The sequence below is a fragment of the Aspergillus mulundensis genome (assembly GCF_003369625.1).
Source record: "Aspergillus mulundensis strain DSM 5745 chromosome Unknown scaffold_0, whole genome shotgun sequence".
In the NCBI taxonomy this organism is placed as follows: Eukaryota; Fungi; Ascomycota; class Eurotiomycetes; order Eurotiales; family Aspergillaceae; genus Aspergillus; species Aspergillus mulundensis.
The window spans coordinates 3,509,487-3,531,519 of NW_020797888.1; the positions used below are offsets into that span (position 1 = coordinate 3,509,487).

A 22,033-nucleotide genomic window follows, 5' to 3' on the forward strand; every position below is an offset into this window, starting at 1 on the left:
TTTAACTATCTGTCTGCTGGCGGGTATTCGGTCGGGTCATGTCTTTTCTATGTACTACGGTACCGATCTTGGCTGTTGTGGATTGAGATCTATCTATCTATGAAAATCTGAAAGAAAGGATTGACAAGCATGTGCCTTCTTTGTAGACTGCCTTGTTCACTGAGGTGAGGTGTATGACTTGTTCATTGTGTTATCTATACCTAGGTACAGATAGTAGACTAGTATTCCCAAGCTAAACCAGCTTCTAGATATCTTTGAAAAGCCATACAGATGCAATCGGAAATGGACAACACCAGGTATGCAGATTGTATCAGGACATCCCAAGCCGAACGCCTTTCAAGCGAAAGCAGACACTGAAGCAATTCGCAGCAGCAAAAAAAAAAAAAACCGTAACTAACGGAAGTTGTACGAGGGTCGGGTCATCATTTTGGTCTCCGGTCTTAGGGATAATTGCTGATAAGGTGAGCTGCCTGGGTCATAATAGAGGCCCTCAATATTGCCGGTTTCGCGGTGCAGAGAAATGTAGTAGAAGCCTGATATCGTGAGACCTTGCCGTGCATCTGTGGGAGTTATGAAGCATCGTTCTGTGATTCTTTGTCAGTCAACTATAGATGGTGAAGGGAAGGGCTTGTACACCCCCTGGCCTGCATATAATCAAGGTGGGCCTGTCATACTAGCCGGTTTGCACGGCCATCGTTGATACGAAGACAGGAATCACTATGATTTTATGCAGATCAGAGGGTGCTAGGATTTGAACATACCCTTCCAACGCATCAGTATCCAGCTCTTGCACAGCTCCTCTGTAATCCATTTTCTGGACACCAGATTCCTGGTCATCTCTTCATCTGTTAGGTCCTTGAACGGCTGCAGTTCCCGCCAGTACGTGCTGTCAATCTCAGCATCCGCTTGGAAATTCTTCGTCTCTAAGGTATGTGAGTTGAAGTCGATGATCTCTCCCTCCAGGAACGTCACAATGTGGGCGTCGTGCGATGGCGACGTCTTGTCGGGGATATTGTACGCCTCCATGGTCCCTGATAGGGTCATATCGTGGGTGTTGATGTCGTGGATGGTTACTTTGACCGGCCAGTTCTCATCCTTTCCGGTCCGCCCTATGTTGTAAACTTGACTAGCAAGATATCGTCTTCCGTTCGTTGTTTGTATGCTGATGCGATTCTGGTCATTGCCATTTACTATCATGGGATCGTTAGATGAACTGGACGCCTGTTGGGGAAGTATGACGCTGGCGGTGCTTGCGGCTCTCTGGCACCCCGAAAAGGTCATGCCCGGGCGAAGCCAGGAGCACTCTGGTGGAGGACATAATGAGGAGGTGTCGAGGATAAAGTCGTCTTCGTCCCAGGAAAGAAGATCTAATTCGACAAATCCCCCCGCGGCCGCCGACCTCAGACTTTCCTCAAACGAGCTCGAGTAGCGTAACCGGTCTAGATAACGGATGGTCTCTTTCAGCCGAGGGCTAGGAGGGTTCTCTAAGTGCAACTGTCGATGGGCGCTGACCCGCGCACGGAGGTCATTATGTGTAAGAGTGCGATGTGGCTCGCTGCGGCCGCTGGGAAGAAGTCGCCAAGCCCGAGAAGAGGCGGCTGCGCTAGACCTGTCGCGAGGGTCTTCCACACGTTCGAGAAGGTAGTCGTGGAGCGGTCGTGCTCGGGAGAATCTGGGTTGACGAGGTATTGACTGTGGTTGCGCTTCTACGGACGATCCGGTCTCATTTGATCGATGACTATTCTCGATCGCGTCTCCGGGATTTGTTTGGGGGTTACGGCGTGCGGAACGTCGCGACGTGCTGCGTTCGGAAAGTCGGCCTAGCCATGAAGAGAGTGCGTTGCTCTGTATTGGCGGATAAGCCGGAGAGACATACTCCTCGTCGTCGGATGCCGGAGCCCAGCCATAGAGTGTACGCGGATTCGAGACCCGACCTTCATATAGGTTGCTGTTGTTCATGGTACTGTAACTTTCTTCGTTCGGGCCGGAGCGTTGTCGACGCAGAATCGGTATGCGACGGTTGATTTCAACGGACATGCGCATACTGGCGTCATCAGGGTCCATCGGGTCGATATCAAGCCCGGGGACAAGTCCGGAGAGAATCTGTTGTCGACGGCGGAGCTGGCGACCGATCAAGGACGAGGAAGGACCGGGCGGAGATCGCACACGAGACCGCAAGAAGTTCACGTTATCATTATGGGCGTCGCCGCGGGGATCTTGATGAGAGGACGTAGGAGCCAAGGGCGAGCGGGAGGGGGCATCCTGCAGAGAAAGACAGATAAGTACAAGCCCAGACGTAGAGGACCAGGGTTGTAACTCGGCGATATCCCGAGGAAATGGCTCGGTTGCAGGGGAACAAACGGAGGACTTACAGAGGGCGAGTTGACTGGTGGCATCGGTGGATTCGCCGCGAAGAGGCGCGGAGACGGGGCGCCTGATAGGAGAACACATGCAGTGGATCAGGATTCAGCAGGATAGTATGTATGGGCGATGTCGAGGATAGATGGAAAGAAAGGGAGATGGAAGATGTGAGGAGCCCGAAGCAAGGTGAAGGAGGAAGAGTGAAGAAAGAAGGCGATAAATTAGGCGTTCCCAAGTTGACCATTTGATCCTCCCACCCGAGTGCCCCAGTCTGTCTATACAACCAGCACCGTCGCTTATCTTAAGTCTGGGCTTCTCGACTTACTCCAGTGGCTACCTTACATTTCAAAGCATGCGGCCGTCTACTCTGTCATGTCTCCGGTGACTGCACAGCGTTATCGTCATCTGCATCTCCATGCCTCTTAACACAACCACCAACCAATTCCTTCTGCCAGCGGAGCATGTATCCTGAATCGTTCCACCGCTAGTCTGGGGTTTGGCGATCTCCTCCGATTCTTTGTTTCACTATAGGAGTCTAGTCAGCTGCAGAAAAATTCTGGGAGTAGGCTTTGGGATGGCGTCATCCGCTATCCCCGTCCATGTACGAGTATGAGAATGCTCACGCCCTATCTTCTGCAACTACTGCCTTTCTCAGGTACAGTTTCGGTGCAAACTCCCTTCATCATCTTGAGACTACCTTGGAGTCGGATCTCAGCCTTTTGAAAGCTGTGTTCTGTCGCTCTCACAAGGGCTCGGGTGCTCGTTGCTGATGAGGTATACCCAGGCCTTGCTTCATTTCCCTCAAAGTGCCTGCATGAACTTGATAAAATAGATCGAGGAGGACATTGCTCCATCTATATTGCTTTTTCAAATGTCCAAAGTATGTACTCTCTATTGACTACACCCTCTGGCCTGCATATAATGAAAATCCACCTGTCTTGATAGTCACCACACAGCAGCTAACATGGTCTATTGTACTGTTCATACGATAGTACAAAGAGGTATTCAACATTTTGTCCTTGTTTTATTAACTACTTTAAATGCTTATAGGCTTTGGACCATGGCCCATTTATGTAGTTACTTTATTCTATGGACATGGTTGATAGAATATATTGTGTAAAACATGGATACTCAAACAGGTGGATCCCTTATATGCAAGCCAGAGGATGTATATATGCTGTAGATCTTATGTGACTGAGCAAAACTGCACGCAGACTTACGCTGCCGCTCTTGATGCGTTCAGTTCATCTGCGCGCCTGATGCAGTCCACGATAATCGCCCAAAAAGCCTCCAGGTCCACCCCACGGGGTATACAGACCCCGGTCGGATTACTGCAGACTACCGAGCGGCCCAACTGTCCTACCAGAGCAACGTCATCTCCATGGAGCCCATCGGTAACGACGGTGACGGCGAATCGCTCGCCGTTGCGGTCATCAAACTTCAGAGTCTGTTCGGGGTGCTTGCTAGCAAATTCCGGGTTGAGGGTCGATATGATGGCTGCTACAGCGAGAGGATCGTGCAGTGGGGGGCCTGCTGTGATACCAAACTCGGTTTCGTAGGTTGATGCAAAGAAAAGAAGTAATTCGTATAGCATTTGGCGGAGCACAGTCGGCGGTGTGGAGGGGTCGCCGTTGCCGTGTAAGACACGGGTTTGGACGTCACGGGAGGCAAGGACTTGGTGCGTCAGGTCCAGAGTCATCAAGAACGTCTTCGGTGCGAGGATCTCGTTGCTGAAGATTGACTGGGAAGCCTCGGGATCGCACTATAGAAGTCAGAGTTGGCTCACCACTAATGTATTGTTTATGAGCAACATACGTAAATGTTGAACTCTGCTAATGGGGTGACATTTCCAACCCGCTTTTCATGCCCAAGTACTCTGCTAATTGGAGCGTTGGCAAAGCCATCGCCAACGCCGCCACCCATGATACTGAGACCTTTGATATGCGATGCGACTTCTGGGAATGTTGCAAACAACAGGGCAATGTTGGTCAAAGTTCCCGTAGCTATGACCCAGGGTGTGCCCTCAGGTTGGCCCATGAGTGCATCGCGCATAGCAAGGATGGGATTCTTGTCTGTAATCGGAGCCCGTGAGGCCTTAGGAAGGAGCTCGGTTCCATCAATACCTGAGTCGCCTGCATCCGTCATTGTGAAATTAGCTCGCTGTACAAAATGAGCTCGCTGGGTAAACGAACCGTGAATGTTAGGAGCGTGCACAGCAGGTCTACAGAAGGGCTTTTTGCTTCCTGGGTAGACAGGAATCTCGGGCTTGCCGATGGCCTCTAGAAGCCTGGTGGCATTGACAGTGGTGTTCTCCAAAGACGCATTGCCATGAATGGTCGTGATACCTAGGAGGTTCAGGGACGGGTGATGAGCTGCAAGAAGGATTGCGAACGCGTCCTACATTGATCAATAAAGACTACATTAGACCCCCGTGGCTGGTGTGCAGAATAGATCCAGATAGGCCTTACTTACATCGTGTCCTGGGTCGATGTCAGCTTGATAGACGGCAACAGTAAATCAGGATATTGGGTTGGGCTGCAGACCAGGATCGCAATCCAGCCAGAGAGGGATTGGTGTGTGTGATGCGGTGGTCATGATTACTTTCTTGAAGCGGAACTGGGCTATGGAGATGGAGTCTCCTTGTGTCAAATACTGGTTCATCCGGGGTCAGGAGGCGGGGGATCCTTATCCTTATCTTTGTCCTTATCGGCGCAGCCCTAGCCCTATTTTCCGTATCCGGACATGTGACGTCTCAGTCGCGTCTCGGAGCTGTACTCCGTAAGGTTCGATTCAAAGACTGCAGATCCGCGCTGCAGCATCAGATTCCGATATATTTGCGCTTCCTTGCTACAACCTAGTCCGCGTTCTGCCTGCGATGAAATGAACACCGACTCTATCCCTTCGGGCCTCCAACCCTTCTCACAACTCAAGGCGGGCCCAACTACATCCAGCTCCAAGTCAACAGCCGTGCCAGCCTCCCCGACAACTACTGCCCCCTCGCAGTTTCCTAACCGGCAGCAGCTGAAGAACAGCGGTCGGGATGAGCAGATTAACGGATCAAGTGACAAAGCTATAGCTGCCCTGGTTCGACGCGTGCTTTGTCCTCAGTCAGGAAACTATGGCGGTGCCACTTCACCGTATGCTCCGGAGGAGCTGCTACCGCCGCTTACGAGCTCGAACGATGTGGACCGTCAACTCTACGCTCTCGTCGCCATGATCATCAAAGAGTTCATCTCCTCCTGGTATTCAAAAATCACGTCGGATCAAGCTCTTATCAACGAAGTGCTCCAACTGATCGCGCATCTCACTCGGGCGCTTGAGCAAAGACTGCGGGAGACGGATATTGCGCAGCTGGCTCTGGACGATATTCCTGCCCTAGTAGAGGCGCATATTATCTGTAAGTAGCTGACCTTGTCGGCATCGAGGTATGGATTGTTTATTGACCGTGGTGTCTGAGGACCAGCGTATCGCCTAGCCAAAGAGCAGTCGAACTTGAGCGGGTTATCACCCTCTTCCCGCGAGATATACCATGCCTTGAATCCGCACCCAGCCCTCTCGCCGGCTCCGGTCACTTCGGACATAGATTCAATCACGCAGCAGCGCGACAACGAAGAGATATACCGGCGATTATTGGTGGATGGCGTTCTGGCTGTACTTCTTCCTACCGAGGACCTCGAGAATGCGTGTTTGCGGACTTTGCTGAGCGACATCCTATCCGATCTCATTCTGGGAAATCAGATAAGTGACAAGGTATGCGAAGGCTGGTTCTTGTGGGACAGTACGACAAAGCTGCTGGATATGCTCTCAAGGGATAACGACGGACGTGGGCATGGCGCGACACAGGCAGAGATACCTCGGCCAAACCAGTTACAGCAATTTGGTCTGCTTTCAAACACAGACGGTGAGAATGATCAGGCATCTCCTACTACTCAATCACGGGTCTCACGCTGGATATGGCAAATCCTCCAGTATGGATTTTTCGCATACGTGACTCTACGATTCATCGTAGCTGGGCTGTTTCGCAATGCGTCCACACCGCCAGTGATTCCAAATTTGCGCTCTCCAGTGGACGAGTCATCTGCGAAAGACGATGGCACAAGGAAGCGCCCGGTGCTTGACTATCGACTGTTTGGCATGCTGTCGCAGTTGCTGGATGTCCCACGGCGGATGCCATGGTTAGGAGGACTGTTAGCCCTCTTCCAGTACTTTATCCTGGCGGGTCCAGGAAAAGTGGGAGACACAGGGAGTGTGCTTGATAGGTGAGTGGCTCTGATTATTTGGAATTCTGAACTCCCTTCCCTACACATTCCATGGTCGCACAATGTATCACAGGTCTTGTACTCCATCCACATGGTCCGGACTTGCCGGTGTCTTAAGGAGAGAACCGGAAAAACCAAAGGTGGTCGACTCTCGAATTGATGGGTTGTGGGCGAATAGCCAAGGGAGCAAACCGTATGTGGTTTGATTTCCGAGCAATGATCTACGAATGGTGCTGCAAACTTGGTAGGCGCTTCTCACTCCGGCCGATTTCAGGCGGTCATTGGAAGAAAGTCGAAGGACAAGCGGGACGTCAATGCAGCGGATTTACATTGCACGCATGCTGCATCGATCACTTGATCTGCTGGTGGATGCACGGCGCATCCTTCGCGATAGCAACAACGGGCGCTCATTCGCCGAGGCTTCTGTGGTATCAGGCGTTACAGACCTGACCTCAAAATACCGTCATATAACGAGGCGCGTATCGTCAATACAGACGACGGAGGGAGGTCCCCGACGGACCCCTGGGCAGTCTTCGGGATCATTTCTCATTTTGTGCATGCCCTGAAGTCTGTTTGTGCCGCGATATGATGGTCGCCACTTGTCCAGGCCTTCACTCTTCAGGGCAATATGGGGCTGCTCGCCGATTGGCCGTGTCTGAATAGACTGGCAAACGTTTAACGTCTTCTCTTTGAGCTTTGTCCTTTCTTCAGTGCTTATGGTTGCTCAGGAGTGATTGGACAGGCCCGGCCCTTTCCGTGCCGTGCTGGAACCAGACTTCGCTGCCCATCACCGCCTGAAGAAGCAGGCTCCGGCCCCTTAGAATCTTCACGCGATCGGAGACAGGACAATCTCGGTCTTGCCGATCAGGAGTTGGCGGGAGCGACCACCCCTAGTCGACGTTGGCGGAGATATTTGGCATCAGAATCACGGACACCTCTTGCGGAAATGGCCTTTTGTTAGCCTTGGTTGCATGAAAGGACCACTAAGCCAGGCCTTTTTTGCTTGCATTTGTCTTTGCTCAAGCCAATCAGCGAAATTCCTGGCGCATGAATTTTTAAATTCGACCTGCAGCCGAGGAGGGTTCCATCGCTCCTATCGTGTTCAGGCCTAACGACTTAGCCTATGATATCCCGCTAAAATTGTGGCTGCTCGGTGGCTCACTCTGATTGACGATGCACGCGCCGAAGAAAAGCCTTCTCGATTTGAGCTTTGACATTCGTCCTCAACGTCTCCAGTGCTGAGGGGCCATAGCTGGTCCAAGCTTCTCGATTTGCTCTGATCGAGCAGATCTTGTTCGCTCCTGACGAGTGCGCATCGAATGATGAAATATCTTGACGGCAATTAAGCCAACCACACTACTGCTCAGATTGGGCAGAGAGACGAGGGGACAGAAGGCAACCCCTGCAATCAGGGAAGCACTTGCCAGGGCCCCTGAAATGGACTGCTTCTCCACACCTATCGCTCGCCTCGCCTTTCCACTAGGTTTTGGCTCTCTCGACCTTTGCGACAGCTTATTCCCTCGTCTTTTCCCCGAATTTCACCTCTGCTAGCGAGATTCAGCCAAGGTGATGAGATTTGTACTGACTTAGTCCTTCATTAGGTTCCTCCACGAAAACATTGAGGAGTATGTCATCACCCCCGCTTTGTTACCCAATCTCCTACAGGCATCGCGGGAGGCGCTTTTCCCGCAAAATCCGCGCCCGAAGCCTGAACCGAGCGTCAGTCGCGGTGAGGTGCTGACGTCGACCTCAACGCCTACTCTGCCAACGCCTGGAGCGCCGTCATCCATCAGTGCGACACAAACGACTGCCGCCTCTGGCGGCACGACAATAACGCCGTCTGATATTGCGACAACGGTGTCGCCGGATCAGCAGCGGCATCCCTCACCAGCCGAAGTCGCCTCAATAAGGCGAAAATGCGCACTTGGCATTTTGTCTCTGGTGCCTCGCCCAATCGCGCGCCGCCTGTTTGGTGTTCCGGCAGAGGTTGGCCCTAGGCAAATATCCTCGTCTGTTCAACCGCGGGCCCAATCTCCGCACCAGTCTCAGACGTCCGGGTCTGGCGCTAGAATGGATCGTCTTTCTTCGTCGCCTTCGCATTTGTCACCGTCGTCGGGCGGTACTGGCAGTGGCGACGACAGTGGCAGTAACGTGGAGGAGCCGCTCCTCGCTTCGGCAATCGAGTCCGATATCCTAGATCTCTTCGCAGATGAGTATTGCAACAAGCACCTCGTCTACTCGATCATTGAGACTGTGCTCGCGAGGCTCCTGCCTGAGTTGTCCGATCGTAGTATCGCCGAGCTCATGGAGGACAGGGCCGTTCTTGTACCTGCTGCGTGAGGTACTCCGTCCTCCGTACTAACGTACATTTTTCCCGATCCTTTGTATATAATAATGAGTAATGCTAATGACCTCGATGATTACGGAGTACTATGACTGTCCTGTCCTAGACTTGGATAAGCGCAAAGCATACTCTAGGTAAGCTCATTCTTCGGCCATGGCCTATCGGCGTTCCATGGATACATTGCCACTAAGAGATATTACTATCAATCTCGATAAGATCGCACCTCGCCCATAACAAAAATTCCATACCCATATCCATCCCATCCCCTTAACGAAGCCCGTATATCCGTAGACGAGCCGGCAACGCCCAACCTCGGGGAACCTTTGCCGCCCTTCCAGAACCCTTCCCCTCCTGAGCACACCCCTCGACCTCGAAATGGAAGGCGCAACGAACCGCCTTCGCCAACGCCAACGCCACGCCAAGAACAGAGGGACAAAGAAAGCTGCGGGCAGCGGCATGCCATGGCGTTGACACTTGCAAGGCGGCGCTGCAGGAGTGCAACTGCCAACTGCAAGTGCAAGAGCAAGAGCAAGAGCAGGGCAATTGCAGGAAAAAGAAAGCATGATGTTCTCCCCTCTCTCGGTCTCAGATCTCTCCTCTTGAGTCTCCGGCCGGCCGGCTCGCCCGGCTCTTCTCTGTGAGCACTGAGAGGCGCAATGCACACCCCTTGCCCTGTCCTGTCATGCGACGCACACCCCGGACTTGTCTACATGCTCATCGAGACCTCGTATGTCGGAAGCTGTGGTGTGTGTGGTACAGAACTGGACACTGGACACTGGACGAACCGGTCAGCTTGAGCTGTCTACCGTACCTACGGAGTACTGACATCCCTGAGCAGTGAGTAGAGCACGGAGTATGATACGAAGTAGGAGTCGCCAATGGAACCTATGTGCTCCAGATTTGAGAGATCCTTACCCACTGAGAACTCCGTACTTAGTATAGAGAGGTTAGTAATCTCACCCGCCCGTGAGTTGCTCAGTATCTGCGCAGGAAAGCAAGTACTCCAGTCTCCGCACGAAAGCAAGCACGAAGGCTGAAGGCCAAAGTACGTAGACTCCAACCCACCCTGCGCAAGAATACAACGAGATACCAACTGCGCGCAGACGAATAAGGGGGGAGGATAAGTACACATCGGTACCAGACTGACAGGTCGGGTAGATGTACATGGAGCATTGCCCCTACGAGCAGAGATGACGTCGGGCTAGTCCGGCTAGTGCTCAGGGTGTGCAGACTAGTCCAGTCTAGACCGGGGCCGGCGTGAACTGGTGCTGTCTTGTCTTACACTTTGAAACCCGACTGGAAGGAATCGAGGTTCAAGGATAACGCTCCCTCGGCGGCGAGCAGGAGGAGTTCGTGTTGAAGGGTGACGCAAAAGATGCGGTGAGGGTGAGAAGTGGGAAAAGGTACTTCTGGACTGTGTCTGTAGGTACCCATCGTAAGGTGTGCTGGAAAAAGAAAAAAGAAAACATGGATGGAGCCGGGTCCGTTTGGCAATTGTCAGCATTAGCAGCTGTGGCGCGAGACGTTCTACGCCGGGGCCTTGCGGTAGGAAACTAAGTGGATAGATAGATCGCCAAAAATTGGAAGAGTAAGAATATGTTACGTAGATAATGTACGCTCTAAGTGAGAGGAAGAAATGATAAACCAGAACAAGCAGGGAATCAATGCAGTTCGCGCGAGCGAGTTGGTTTAGACAGCCGCAGGTGATCATGCAGACAAGGATAATGCAGCAGCAGAGACGGCCACAAACACGAGCACACTCGCCATCTCCGTCCGGGGAAATGACAGTGGCCTGGTATAAATGCGCGACAAAAAGGAAACAAGAGACCAAAAGCAAATCGCGCCATTGCCAATAGTGGTATATCCACCATGCATCCTATATATCAGGAGCAGTAGAGTCCTCTGTCTTCGAATGGATATCGTATAAACTGAAGGAGGTTGAGGTCGCCCTCGTAGTATCTGTATCGTCCGTCCGGTCCGTCCGGTTTTACCCAAACCCCAGCAAAATGTGCAGTATAGCAAGTAATGAAACAGGGAATCAATAACAAAATAACAAATCCACAGAGCACATGCAATGATGGAATAGATAACAAGCCGACCCAAGATTAGATAGAGAGACCGTATAACAGGATCACATGGGGAGGCAAGCCACGTTCTTGTGACTGGTTCAGGAGTGTACATGATTTTAACCAAAATTATGGATGCTTCGCTTCTTGGTGAGACGAGGTTGATGAGGTGCGGGGGCGTCGTCGTGCTCGTCGATACGAGTGAGACCCCCTGGTAGCGTAGGCTGCTGTTGGGCGAGCTGTAACCTCTCCAGTAGTTTGCCGATGGTAAGGGCTTCTTGGGCGCCTAATCCAGTGCTCTGGTGCTCAAAATAGTTTACCACCAGCTCCAAAGCCTTGCGGGCTTCGTCCTGAGTCGGGGATCCTGGAGAGCTAATCGGGGAGACGGTCGTAGACTTCGAATATGACGGAGGGTAGATAGTTCTGGCCCGAATGTCTGGGTTGCTTCGGTTGCGTTTAATCGTGCCAGCGGATGTGTCGATGTTGAGGGAGATTTTCTGATCATTGCCCTCTCCAACAGCGTCCTCCATTGCAGCGGGTAAAAGTCCCTTCATGGCAGATGTCGGTTCGGATGGATCGTCCGCGGGCATAGAGAGAGGATCCGCGTTGGCGAGTGGGAATGTCTGGCTTCTAGGTCTGCTGGCGTTTCCGTCCGTGGGAGAGATACGGGACTGACTGGATGGAGTGAACGGACTCTCGGTCAGCAGTGTGGATGTTGGGGAGAAAGAAGAGCTAGTATCGAGCGAGATCCGAGAGTGCGAATGTTGAAAGTCAATTCCAAGATCCGTAGGCCCGATGGAAATACTCCCTCTGATGTTTTCGTGGCTCTGGGCGGGTGACAACGGTGAAGGAGATATGAAGCCAGTACCCCTAGGTGAAATGGGCGAAAGCACAGTGGGTGAGTGCACAGCAGATGCTAGAGCCGAGTTGATACTCAGACCGGTTGGGCTCAGGCCAGTTGGGCTCTCGGGTTCGCTCTTTGCTCCGAATGAGCCCTTTCGAACCTTAGCTCCCAGCAAGCCATTCTTATGCTTGAATTTCTCCAACCAGCTAGTGCTCAGGACCTTCTCCTTCCCGTCCGAACCACAAGTGTTGGCGAAAAAAAGAGCCTTTTCTCGAATCATTTCATCGGTTAGGCCATGGCCTCCGCGCTGATAGTTCCTAACCCAGTTGGACAGGGCTTTTTCAATGTCAGGCACTCGGCCCTTGGCCCTTTTGATAGGTGATCGACTTCCATCCTCGGGGTTGAGATACTTGTCCTTATGCCGCAGGACTTTTGAGACAGTGCTATCAGAAGTTAGAAGGCGGATACCGAGACTGGGAAACAAAAGAAGTCCTCTACCTTCGTTCGACACCAAAAAGTGCTGTTAACAACTCGTTAGCATCATTGCCTCCTTAAGGAAGGAGAAGCGTACCTCCAATGTCACTCTGTTTGGCGGTCTTATTCTCCTCGGCGTAGATACACATCCTCCGTCGGTCATCGTCGGTAAGAGTTCTCCGTGGCGTTGCGCTACTCGTGGACGACTTCCTAGGGGGTGGAACTACCGCAATTGGAGATACAGATGGGGCGATAGGTACCGGAGCCACTGGGTGCTCGGCGTGCTGGAAAGGCGGTTGAGAGGTAGTGGTAAGCATGCTGGGCCAGGCATTGGAAGGCACCGTCATGGGCAACGCAGGTGGCGCATAAGGCGGTGGTATCGTGACGCCGTAGGACGCATCTAGAGGTACATGAACTGGGTATCCAAAGCCGTGATAATCCAATGGAGGCGAATGTTGCTGGGACGGATGGAACCCGCCCATATCCATCCAAGGAGACTGAGTGAAGCCGTTGTCCTGGGCATGGGGAGTCTCCGTGTCCATGGCGTTGGAGCTGGGAGCTAAGAGGTGAGAGCTGGAAGTTGGGAGTTGGGATAGGCTTGAGAAGAGGCGTCAAGATGGCTGGCGGCGGGGAAGAGGCGCTATAAGCTGCACGCCAAAGAAGAGGCGTGACTCGTGAGGGGGAAGAAGGATAGAAAAAAGCAAGAGCTGCTCAAGGGTCGAGGAGCAGCGCAGATGGCGCAGAGACCACAGTCGTCTAGAGCCAAGGACCAAGCAGATGCAGGTGCATAGTCGACATGGGACAGACGCAATTACAACAATCAGACATGGATGGTCTGAGCAAAGCTATCTGCACTCTGTATAGGGAAGAGGGAAAGGGATAGGAAGGAGACGAAGACGAGGCGGGGAGCGACAGGAGGCAGGCAGGTCAGGTATAGAACAAGAGCGTGGATGGATGGCCCAAGTGGTGAGTGGTGAGTGTCAGTGAGTGTACCTCTCGTGCTACCCCGGCCATACTTATTCCCTTTCGGTTTATTCTTTTCTCTTCTCAATTCAGTCCCTTTCAGGCTGGTCAGAGCGAGAGATTAAAATTACAGCGCCAGCATCGAGAACCTGCACTTCTGGCCCCTGATTGGCCGGGTCGCGATACAGGACGTGACCCCAGCGCTCGTCATGCTAAGACAGGCGTGGTCAGGTACCGTACTCGAATACGCTGCTTGTTCCTGGGCCTAACGCTGTTGGGGCCGCCTGAGGTCAGGTTCTGCTGTTACACCGACATGGAGAGTGAGGCCTGACTCGAGATTGAGAACGGTAGAGAGCACCTCGAGTCTCGACAGATCTCGGTGGAGCCGGACAAGGGAAGGCTGAATGGACAAAGAGAGCCCGGGGCCACAGTCCAACCGCAGAAAAAGCACTCACTCATAATAATGCGATTCTCCTCCCTCTCTCACCTCTCAATTCTCAATTCTGTCTCCATCCACCGAGCCGTATTCGTCCTCCAATTCTTGATCCAGCCCCGTTGCGCATTGTCCGCCTCTGGCTGCCTGTGAATTACATAGCCACTTTGGTGCCTGTATGTTTGACACTGAAGTCGAGGTGTACAGAGCAGCAGCTCCACTCGTCAGGCCTGAAGATCAAAATTGAAAATGTAGAGATGATCGTCCACGGTCGAGAAACCTTGGGAGATGACTCGCTGAGGCCGCGACTTCCTTCCCCGTGAAGTACCCAGACGATCGAAACAAGACTCCAAGACATCTTGAGCTTTTTGACGGACGGATCGCGACTCCGCCAGGAACCGGCGAACTTTACCCGCATGACATACCTCTGGGTGAGACTACCGCAACACATGGCTTCAGATGAGCTTGAACGGTGCCCCTTACTATGAAGCTGTACAGAAAATGCTCCATCTCGAGTTCCTGTAGTCGAGTGGAGTGCGACGGCCACGTGAAACTCAACCTGGAAACTGGCGAGGTCACTGGTAGCGCTGTTATCCAGCAAAAACGGCACTGAGCTCTTGAGGAAATGGGCCGGCGATGATCTTTATCAGCGTTCGAACAAGCGGCAAGAGCTTAGACCCTATTCGGCGAACTATCGACAAATCGAGGCTCGAGCTTGACAGATTTCTCACGATGGGGCAAGCGATGAGATATCCACCCGGCTAGAGTCGTGCTTACCTTTTCACTAATACACTGAAAAGAGTAAAGACGACGGGGAAAAGCGGAAGAGCTCGTTCAGCAATCTTTCCCCTAAGCACTCAGTTTGAACCTACCCTTGACAACCCGATAAGTAGGTTATGTGCACAGTCCAGTTAGAAAGCAAGACTGATCTGCGCCCAGTGTACTTTGTCACGAGGAGAAGCCGGGGGTCGCTGTGGTCGAATCAGCAGCGCCGAAATGATTTCAATTCTGATTTGCAACGAACGCTGACCGAGGATTGGTAGTGAGGCTCAGCCTATCACGGCAGACGCAGGAAGCATAGTTCCCTCAGACGGTGACACTAAAGGACGAGGACGGGTTAGCGCTGGCACCAGCCTTCAACCTTGAAGAGTGACCTTGAATCCTTGATCGAATTCAAGGACGACAGAGCTAGCACCCCACGCTCCACAAGGCCCGTCGCGGTCCACTCCGGGCCGCCAGCCTAAGCTGTGCAAATCTTAATATTTGCAGTGCAGCTTGTTGGGTCCTTTCGAGTTTTTTTAAGTAGTATCTTTCCGTCTCGAAGACAAGTTTGAGCCTGGGAACCCTGGTCATATCCCCACGTTACTGACTCACGAGCTTGTCCCATTCGTCAGTGGGAGCGTCTGTACCTGACGGCGTCAGAAGCCTCGAAGCGGGGACGAATCGACGTGTAATTTCGGAATTACAGGAATTTGATGTGTCGGACTCGGTGGCGGCCCAGCCTTACTAGGGCTAAAGATCTCGGCCATTGGGGTGCGTGCTCAGAGACCGCAGTCTGATCGGGTAAATTCTGCTGAATGCTGACAAACCGTGACCACGACCGCGCTCCAATCAGTGATCGGGAGCTCTCTGGATTGCATGTTTGACTGACCACGAGGGCTGTCAGCAAGGTCAGTTGCCGAGATCGTTGATAGACCTTGTCTGTCACACCCTGCCTCGAAAGCTGGTGTTAGTGGTGGCTTCTGCGCTGCCTTGGGTAAGGCGCCAGCCTTGAGTTACTGCCTTAGGAAAGACCCTGGGCTATCCTAGGCGGCTGGTCAGTAGCGGCTGAGGACTTCTGTACATGGCCATCTTCTGTACGGAGTACTATCGAATCAACCACGGGCACTCTGAGTCAGATTATTGCTTCAGCCTTCAGATCTGAAGCATATCCCCGTCATTGGCTCAAACCTGTTTTGCCCGAGGTACTCCGTAGCCTAGACAGGGTTGCAATTCCCGAAGCATGTAGTGGGGTTGCGGATTTTGCAAGGCCTTTGAAGACCGGACTCCAGAGTCCAGGCTAACTGAGCCATGGGATGGATGCTATACGGAGGAATATGAGGCAGCATCGCTCGACCAGTATCAACTAGTCGGAACCGGGGAAGCGTTCACCATCTATCAGCATCGCTCCCGAGGATGAGTTGACCGCGATAATAGCCTTATCGGGGCATATCTCCAAGAATAGATCTGTAAGGTACCGCATGCCAGTTTGCCTTGTCGAAGGACTATATCCTGACCTTAATATGCCTCGTATTGCAGAGTGATATCTGGTATCGGGATGCGCTAAGGCTGGTTGCACCCCAGCCTGCATCTGCGCACATACATACTCCGAGTAGACGCTGAGCGACTCGGCGTCTCGGCGAGACTATCTGGGCGGGGGTTGGATTGTCTTCATCCACCTCCGCGATAATATTGCTAGGCATAGTGCTAAGAAAACTAGCCAGAACCGATCTCGCCCTTAATTCCCAAGAGGCCGTGACATCAGGCGACCAACAGGATCCGCTGCAGCCATGGTATGACAACTGCACGGGACAAAGGCGAGTCGGATCAAGCACCAGTTCAATAGGTATGTGAAATCGTCCAGGGTCGAAACTCGAACAATGATGGACAATTACGGAGTAACTGGACACGGTTCCTGCTCTTTTTTTTCTTCTTTCTCAGTTCTTTGTCCATACGGATTATTAATGATATTGTTCGACTCGTCACCAAGAGGAGACCATAATCCATTGCCGAAGCTGAGGTGTGGCTGGGCCGAAGGATCCGCGACATTCAAGCCCAAAATGATGGAGCTTCAAGAAGGGAAATACAGGATACGGGATACAAGGGATTTTCCGCGACAGCCATTGTCAACAGCTTCATTTTCGACACGGCTCAAGGGAGACACATCCGGGCTCTGTGCGGTAGGGCCTGATTTGGTACCTAACAAATAGATTATTAGGCACCTAAAGCCGTCGGTCGCCGATGCCGTCTTCAGGCAACGAGTGACGAATCTCCATATAACTGATCGGTGATATCAGTGGATATGAATTGATTGAAGACTTAACGAGGCTGTGTAGACTATGTGCCAGGGTAAACCTCGGTGCTTAGGGCAGATTCAGAACACGAGTAGATACGGAGTACGGCGACTTGAACAAGGCCAGTCGTCGTCCCCAACTCCCCTTGCATCAAGGAACGATGGCCCACCGGAGTCGGTAAGACATCCCCGCGAGTCTACTCCGTACTTCGCATCCGGAAATTGATTGCCTGATTCGCGTTCACATGGAGATATTCCTGTTGATACTGATAGGCCCGGACGAAGGAGCTATGACTGATGGAAATGATCCGAGAGCCCTGAGAGGAGTGACGATCTCGATTAAAAGCGACTTATCAATCGCCGTTGAGATTTGAGACCTAGACTCGAAACTAAGAGGGGCACGGAGTCTCCATAGTTCCAGCTAGGCGAAGGTGTTGGACCGGGACCCGATCAAACTCTCAACTCCATTTTCAATGCACGACATTCTTATCGTAACCTTATTGTAAATCGGTTCTGGACTCAGTTCTTGACTCAGGAGTCAGAACGATGGGGGACAGTACTTTTGTCGGCCGGCGTTGATTCCGGTTGCTGAAGTCCAACTTGGCCATAACTGTACCACCCCTGGGTTGTTTATTACCGTAATACGGCGAAGGACATTAAATCATGGGTAAATGGGACCCAGGAGCCTCTTGCGGGCGGATTAGTATTTCGCCTACTGCTAAGCATCCCAGACCCTGTTTACCTGCAGCGCCATGGCTGAGTCGCGGCCTTGCAGGAATTCGAGGTTCGAGCTGCTGCCCCAGAGCCGAGTCCGTACGGATTGAAATTCAAGATTTGTGTCCATTCTGTTGGGGCCGTCATGCATATGCAATGTAGGCATTTTTAAGGAACCAAGGGACGGCGACACTGGGGAAGTCTCCTGAATCCCGACCACGGTCAGGGGCTCCATCGCTCAATCTGCGCGCTGTAGTCCAGATCCCGCCGTGGAACAGGGGAATACACAACCGGCGCCTCGTGAGCTCCCTGATTTTCTGCAAGCAGACATGTGTCTCAGCTTTGCCTCGCGCAAGCTCGAGTCACTTTGCGAATCAACGATGGCAACGCCGTTAATCGCTTCTATATCGCGCTTCGTCTACAATAGCTGCCGACTAGGGACAAAGCAATGTGATGCTCGTCTACCAATGACGGCGAGAGGTAATCAGGATCCCAGAAATTGTTCTGTTTTGTTTCATTGACCAGGAGGCCAAAGCGGGACCAAAGGAGAAAAGATGAGTACGGTATCGGAGCATTAACATGGCCCTACTCGTTCAGATATCCGAGCAGTGATCTAGAACTTCCATTGTCTTAGAATTCCGGATGATTCGGATCTTTGCATGATCGAAGAAGTCTCGAACGTTGAACTAGAATAAATGAGAAAGAAATAAAGTTGGATGTACGGCTCACCAAGAAACACCTTTGTTGGGGGTAGCTTTCATCCCCCAAGCTTGCCGTTCTCCCTTCACACATGTTGCGATGAGGACCGATTGCGCATCACTTCGGGTAGCAGAGGAATGCAGACTCGGTCGTGGTGCAGCCTGTGCAGGTACCCCCAAGGCTAGCTAGTGATCTTGCAGGACCAAGCGGCATTTGGCAGCTTGCTGCCCGTGCGCACATCATCCCCTCCAATCAATCCCCTCATACTACTTCGCAGGATTTGTCACAAGGGTTGGGACTTTGGATATACAATCCTTTGCGAGAGCACCCCTAGCACACAGCCCGCTCATCTTCCTCGACGCGATTCGTCGCAGGTTGTTTGTGTTCAGGCGAACACCCTGATCTTCATACGTTCCCGCTAACTCTTACCGCTTGATAATCGTCACTGTTGTTACACCGTCAATTCCAATAGTTCCATGGGTCTCGAAAAAGGGTCACGAACCGATATCCTCATCAGCCAGCTCATGAGTGAGACCGACGCGCTGCGGTTGATGTTTGACGGACCGACCATACACAATAGCTTGCTTGAACTGATCTTTAATCGTTCGATGAATCGAATTACACTAGCGACGGGTTAGTAAACTATGATTGCTAGAAAGTAAGGGAAGGGGCGGTACAAAGTCCTCGACGGTGCAGGCAGTGGACCTGAGCACAACGGGGGCAGTATAGTCAGGGGCTTTGCCCTTCGGCTTCGTGTAAACTCGTCGGAGGTTGAGTTTCTCCCACATCATCTCCAAAAGTTCGTCGATGTTCCAGCCATGCTCCGAACTGATAGGGACGGCATTGGGAATTCGGTATAGAAGGTCGAGTTCTTCGATAGTGATGGCGTCAATCTTGTTCAGAGCGTAGACGACGGGGATATATGCGCGGCTTTTAGCCTCAAGAACGTCAATGAGGTCATCGATTGTTGCGTCACATCGAATGGAAATATCAGCAGAAGAGATCTTGTATTCGCTCATAACAGCCTTGATTTCCTGTTGGATTCGAAACGCGGTCAGTGACTGGAACAGCCTCGAGAACCAGCTCGGACTACTTACATCGTTATCAATATGAGTGAGGGGTACGGTGCTCGTGATCGAGATACCACCCTTGTCCTTCTTCTTGAACACGATATTCGGGGGCTGCTTGTTGATTCTGATACCAAAGCCCTCCAATTCATTTTCAATCACCTTCTTGTCAACCAACGGCTTGTTGACATCGAGAACGATGAAGATAAGATGGCAGGTCTTGGCGACAGCAATAACCTGTCGACCACGACCTTTACCATCCTTGGCACCTTGAATGATACCGGGAAGATCCAGAATTTGAATCTTCGCGCCGTTGTATAGAACTTGTCCGGGAACGGTTGTCAATGTGGTGAACTCGTACGCCGCGGCTATCGCAAGACTCCGTCAGCATCTGCCGTATCTATCCCAACTCGTTCGCGCATACCTTCGGAGTGTTGACCCGTTAATTTGCTCATCAATGTACTCTTTCCGACGGAGGGAAAACCAATAAAACCACTGTTCCAGGGTCAATGACAATTTCGCGGCGATGTTTGTCGATGGGAGAACCATACACACTAGCGACACCGGTACGGGCAACATCGAAACCAGCTCCACCACCACCGCCTCCTCCTGATGGTGTCAGAAGCTCACGCTTCAGCTTAGCAAGTTTGGCCTTCAGCTGTCCTAAGTGATAGGATGTGTTCTTGTTTTTCTGAGTCCGAGCCATCTGGGAGTGTGTCAATATGCGCCTTCATTAACTACTTATGATCGGGAAGCGAACCTCGTCCTCGACTTGCTTGATCTATATCCATCCAGGCAGTCAGTATCATACTTGGTTGCATAAAAAGAAGGTGGTGGGCGTATCCTGACCTTTTCCACGGTGGTCGACATTGTGGCGTGCGGTTACGAGATGACCTCTCGTACGGGCAAATCTATATAGCGGGGTAATGAATGTAGTCCGGGTTCGCTGTTGAGGGGCGCTCTAAGTGAATACTCTGTTGAAGAAAAAGATGATGATGCCTTGGTGGGGATCCCAGCAGAGCGGTCTGAGCATAAGCGCCTGAGGCACTCCGGCAGAAACCCTTATCGCTTATCGTCGGCATCGGGTCAAGATTCGCTCGGCGCTCCTGCTGTTCACAACAACCTCACATGGTTACGTTCCTTAGATCTCCATGCGGATGATAGAATTAATTCCCCGACGTGTCCTCTTAAATTTCTCATTCTCCCATTCCGATCCGCTCCTCTTGCTTGATATCATTCCTATCCTTAGCTTCTACATCCGATAGCCCGAGTGGAACTACATACAAATCCCCGTTGATTACTTGGCCATTGAATCTATTCAAGCAGAGCACTGAACAGCCAAAATGCCTTATCTCAAGTCCGGCTCGACTTCCTCCTCAGATGCCGGGAACTCTCCCAGCAACGCCTTCGAGGAGCTCGTCCAGGACCTCAGTATAGCTCTCGGCCCAAGCTCTGGGCTTGACTCGGACGATGTCGACCCTCTCGATATCCAACGATTGATGGAGCTCTACACCTCCAACGAAAAGGACTGGACTCACTATGCCCTTGGGGATACCCACAAGTCGTACACGCGGAACCTTATTGACGAAGGAAACGGGAAAAGTAATCTGGTGAGCTTCCTCCATGCCTCACCGCCAGTCGTTATCTTTCATCGCCGTCGGTATCTTTGTGCATATGTATGACGTTTCTGCGCATATACACGTTGGCCGGAGTTTGTTGTGAGAGACAGTCAGCTAACTCTATTCTTAGCTGATTCTTGTCTGGAGCCCTGGACGTGGGAGCGCTATCCATGATCATGCTAACGCTCATTGCGTCATGAAGGTATACTTCATCCCTTGTTCTTTGATATAGGAGGACTAATTGACCCAATTTACTGTGATCAGATCCTGAAAGGCAGTCTGCAAGAAACCCTATACACATGGCCTGACCAGGACAAAGTGCAACATGGACAGTCATCGCCTCCTCAGGTCACGAAGGTGACCACATACGGCGAGAATCAGGTTACATACATGTCCGACCAGGTGTGTTGAACACGGCTCTGTATGGCTGAAGTATTGCTAATGTCTCAAAGTTGGGCCTACACAAAATTCACAACCCGAATCCAAACGAGGTGGCCATCTCTCTACACCGTATGTACCCAAACCCTTTCTGAAGCTCTCTATCTCAGACCTGGTCTTGCCTATCTAGTTTACACTCCACCAAACGCGGCACACTATGGGTTTTCGATCTTCGACGAGAAGTCCGGCAAGGCTTCTCACATCAAACAGTCGCACTTCTATTCCATTCGCGGTGAACGAACCTGATATCAACCCTCCTAACAATCCCTACGACCCTACTCCTCTCTCGTTCCTTTCGGACTCGCCCAACGTTCAACACTCTTCTCTCCTCGTACCTATTGTACATCAACCCGATGACTATTGACTTCACAGTTTCTCGATGCCATTCCTAGGGTTACCTCAACGCGAACGCGGCCCTAATGCTTCGGCTGTTTTGGCCCTTGGCTTTTATGGCGTGCATTGAACGGCGTCTTTTCCTGTTTGTTATGTTTATTAATGTCCTCAGGATACCATGCTAGACCAACGACGAAATGATCATTAATGATTCTGAAAATGCTCTGCTTATTTGCCCAAAAAATAAAAAGTAAGTACTGATGATAAATATGCAGTCTGCCTCATACAACGATGCAAATATATGTAAATAGCATCCCTGAAATGAAAATATTATACAGCACACTGAATGCAAGACCAATGCACAAAA

At 51.7% G+C, this 22,033-nt stretch overlaps 5 protein-coding genes across 5 annotated transcripts; 2 read left to right on the forward strand and 3 right to left on the reverse strand.

The window, feature by feature from the left end:
- Positions 1 to 393: 393 nt before the first annotated feature.
- Positions 394 to 4,956, reverse strand: DSM5745_00903 (uncharacterized protein; the record flags this gene model as incomplete). The annotated part of the gene is made up of 6 exons (XM_026742919.1): positions 394 to 584; positions 762 to 2,434; positions 3,582 to 4,123; positions 4,177 to 4,758; positions 4,834 to 4,856; positions 4,905 to 4,956. The coding sequence occupies 6 exons, from the start codon at positions 4,954 to 4,956 to the stop codon at positions 394 to 396; spliced, it is 3,063 nt and encodes a 1,020-aa protein (XP_026608764.1).
- Positions 4,957 to 5,241: 285 nt separating this feature from the next.
- Positions 5,242 to 8,960, forward strand: DSM5745_00904 (PXA domain-containing protein; the record flags this gene model as incomplete). Its single annotated transcript, XM_026742920.1, has 7 exons — positions 5,242 to 5,758; positions 5,825 to 6,620; positions 6,694 to 6,813; positions 6,869 to 7,048; positions 7,332 to 7,576; positions 8,132 to 8,186; positions 8,222 to 8,960. The coding sequence occupies 7 exons, from the start codon at positions 5,242 to 5,244 to the stop codon at positions 8,958 to 8,960; spliced, it is 2,652 nt and encodes an 883-aa protein (XP_026608765.1).
- Positions 8,961 to 11,149: 2,189 nt separating this feature from the next.
- On the reverse strand, positions 11,150 to 12,890 carry DSM5745_00905 (uncharacterized protein; the record flags this gene model as incomplete). The annotated part of the gene is made up of 3 exons (XM_026742921.1): positions 11,150 to 12,317; positions 12,373 to 12,394; positions 12,446 to 12,890. The coding sequence occupies 3 exons, from the start codon at positions 12,888 to 12,890 to the stop codon at positions 11,150 to 11,152; spliced, it is 1,635 nt and encodes a 544-aa protein (XP_026608766.1).
- Positions 12,891 to 18,634: 5,744 nt separating this feature from the next.
- Positions 18,635 to 20,146, reverse strand: DSM5745_00906 (GTP-binding protein RBG1; the record flags this gene model as incomplete). The annotated part of the gene is made up of 8 exons (XM_026742922.1): positions 18,635 to 18,654; positions 18,712 to 18,832; positions 18,887 to 19,243; positions 19,307 to 19,644; positions 19,701 to 19,771; positions 19,828 to 19,982; positions 20,037 to 20,057; positions 20,126 to 20,146. The coding sequence occupies 8 exons, from the start codon at positions 20,144 to 20,146 to the stop codon at positions 18,635 to 18,637; spliced, it is 1,104 nt and encodes a 367-aa protein (XP_026608767.1).
- Positions 20,147 to 20,619: 473 nt separating this feature from the next.
- DSM5745_00907 (putative cysteine dioxygenase Cdo1) lies at positions 20,620 to 21,579 on the forward strand (the record flags this gene model as incomplete). The annotated part of the gene is made up of 5 exons (XM_026742923.1): positions 20,620 to 20,952; positions 21,026 to 21,097; positions 21,160 to 21,297; positions 21,348 to 21,405; positions 21,464 to 21,579. 5 exons carry the CDS (start codon positions 20,620 to 20,622, stop codon positions 21,577 to 21,579), a joined length of 717 nt encoding a protein of 238 aa, XP_026608768.1.
- Between the last annotated feature and the right edge of the window lie 454 nt (positions 21,580 to 22,033).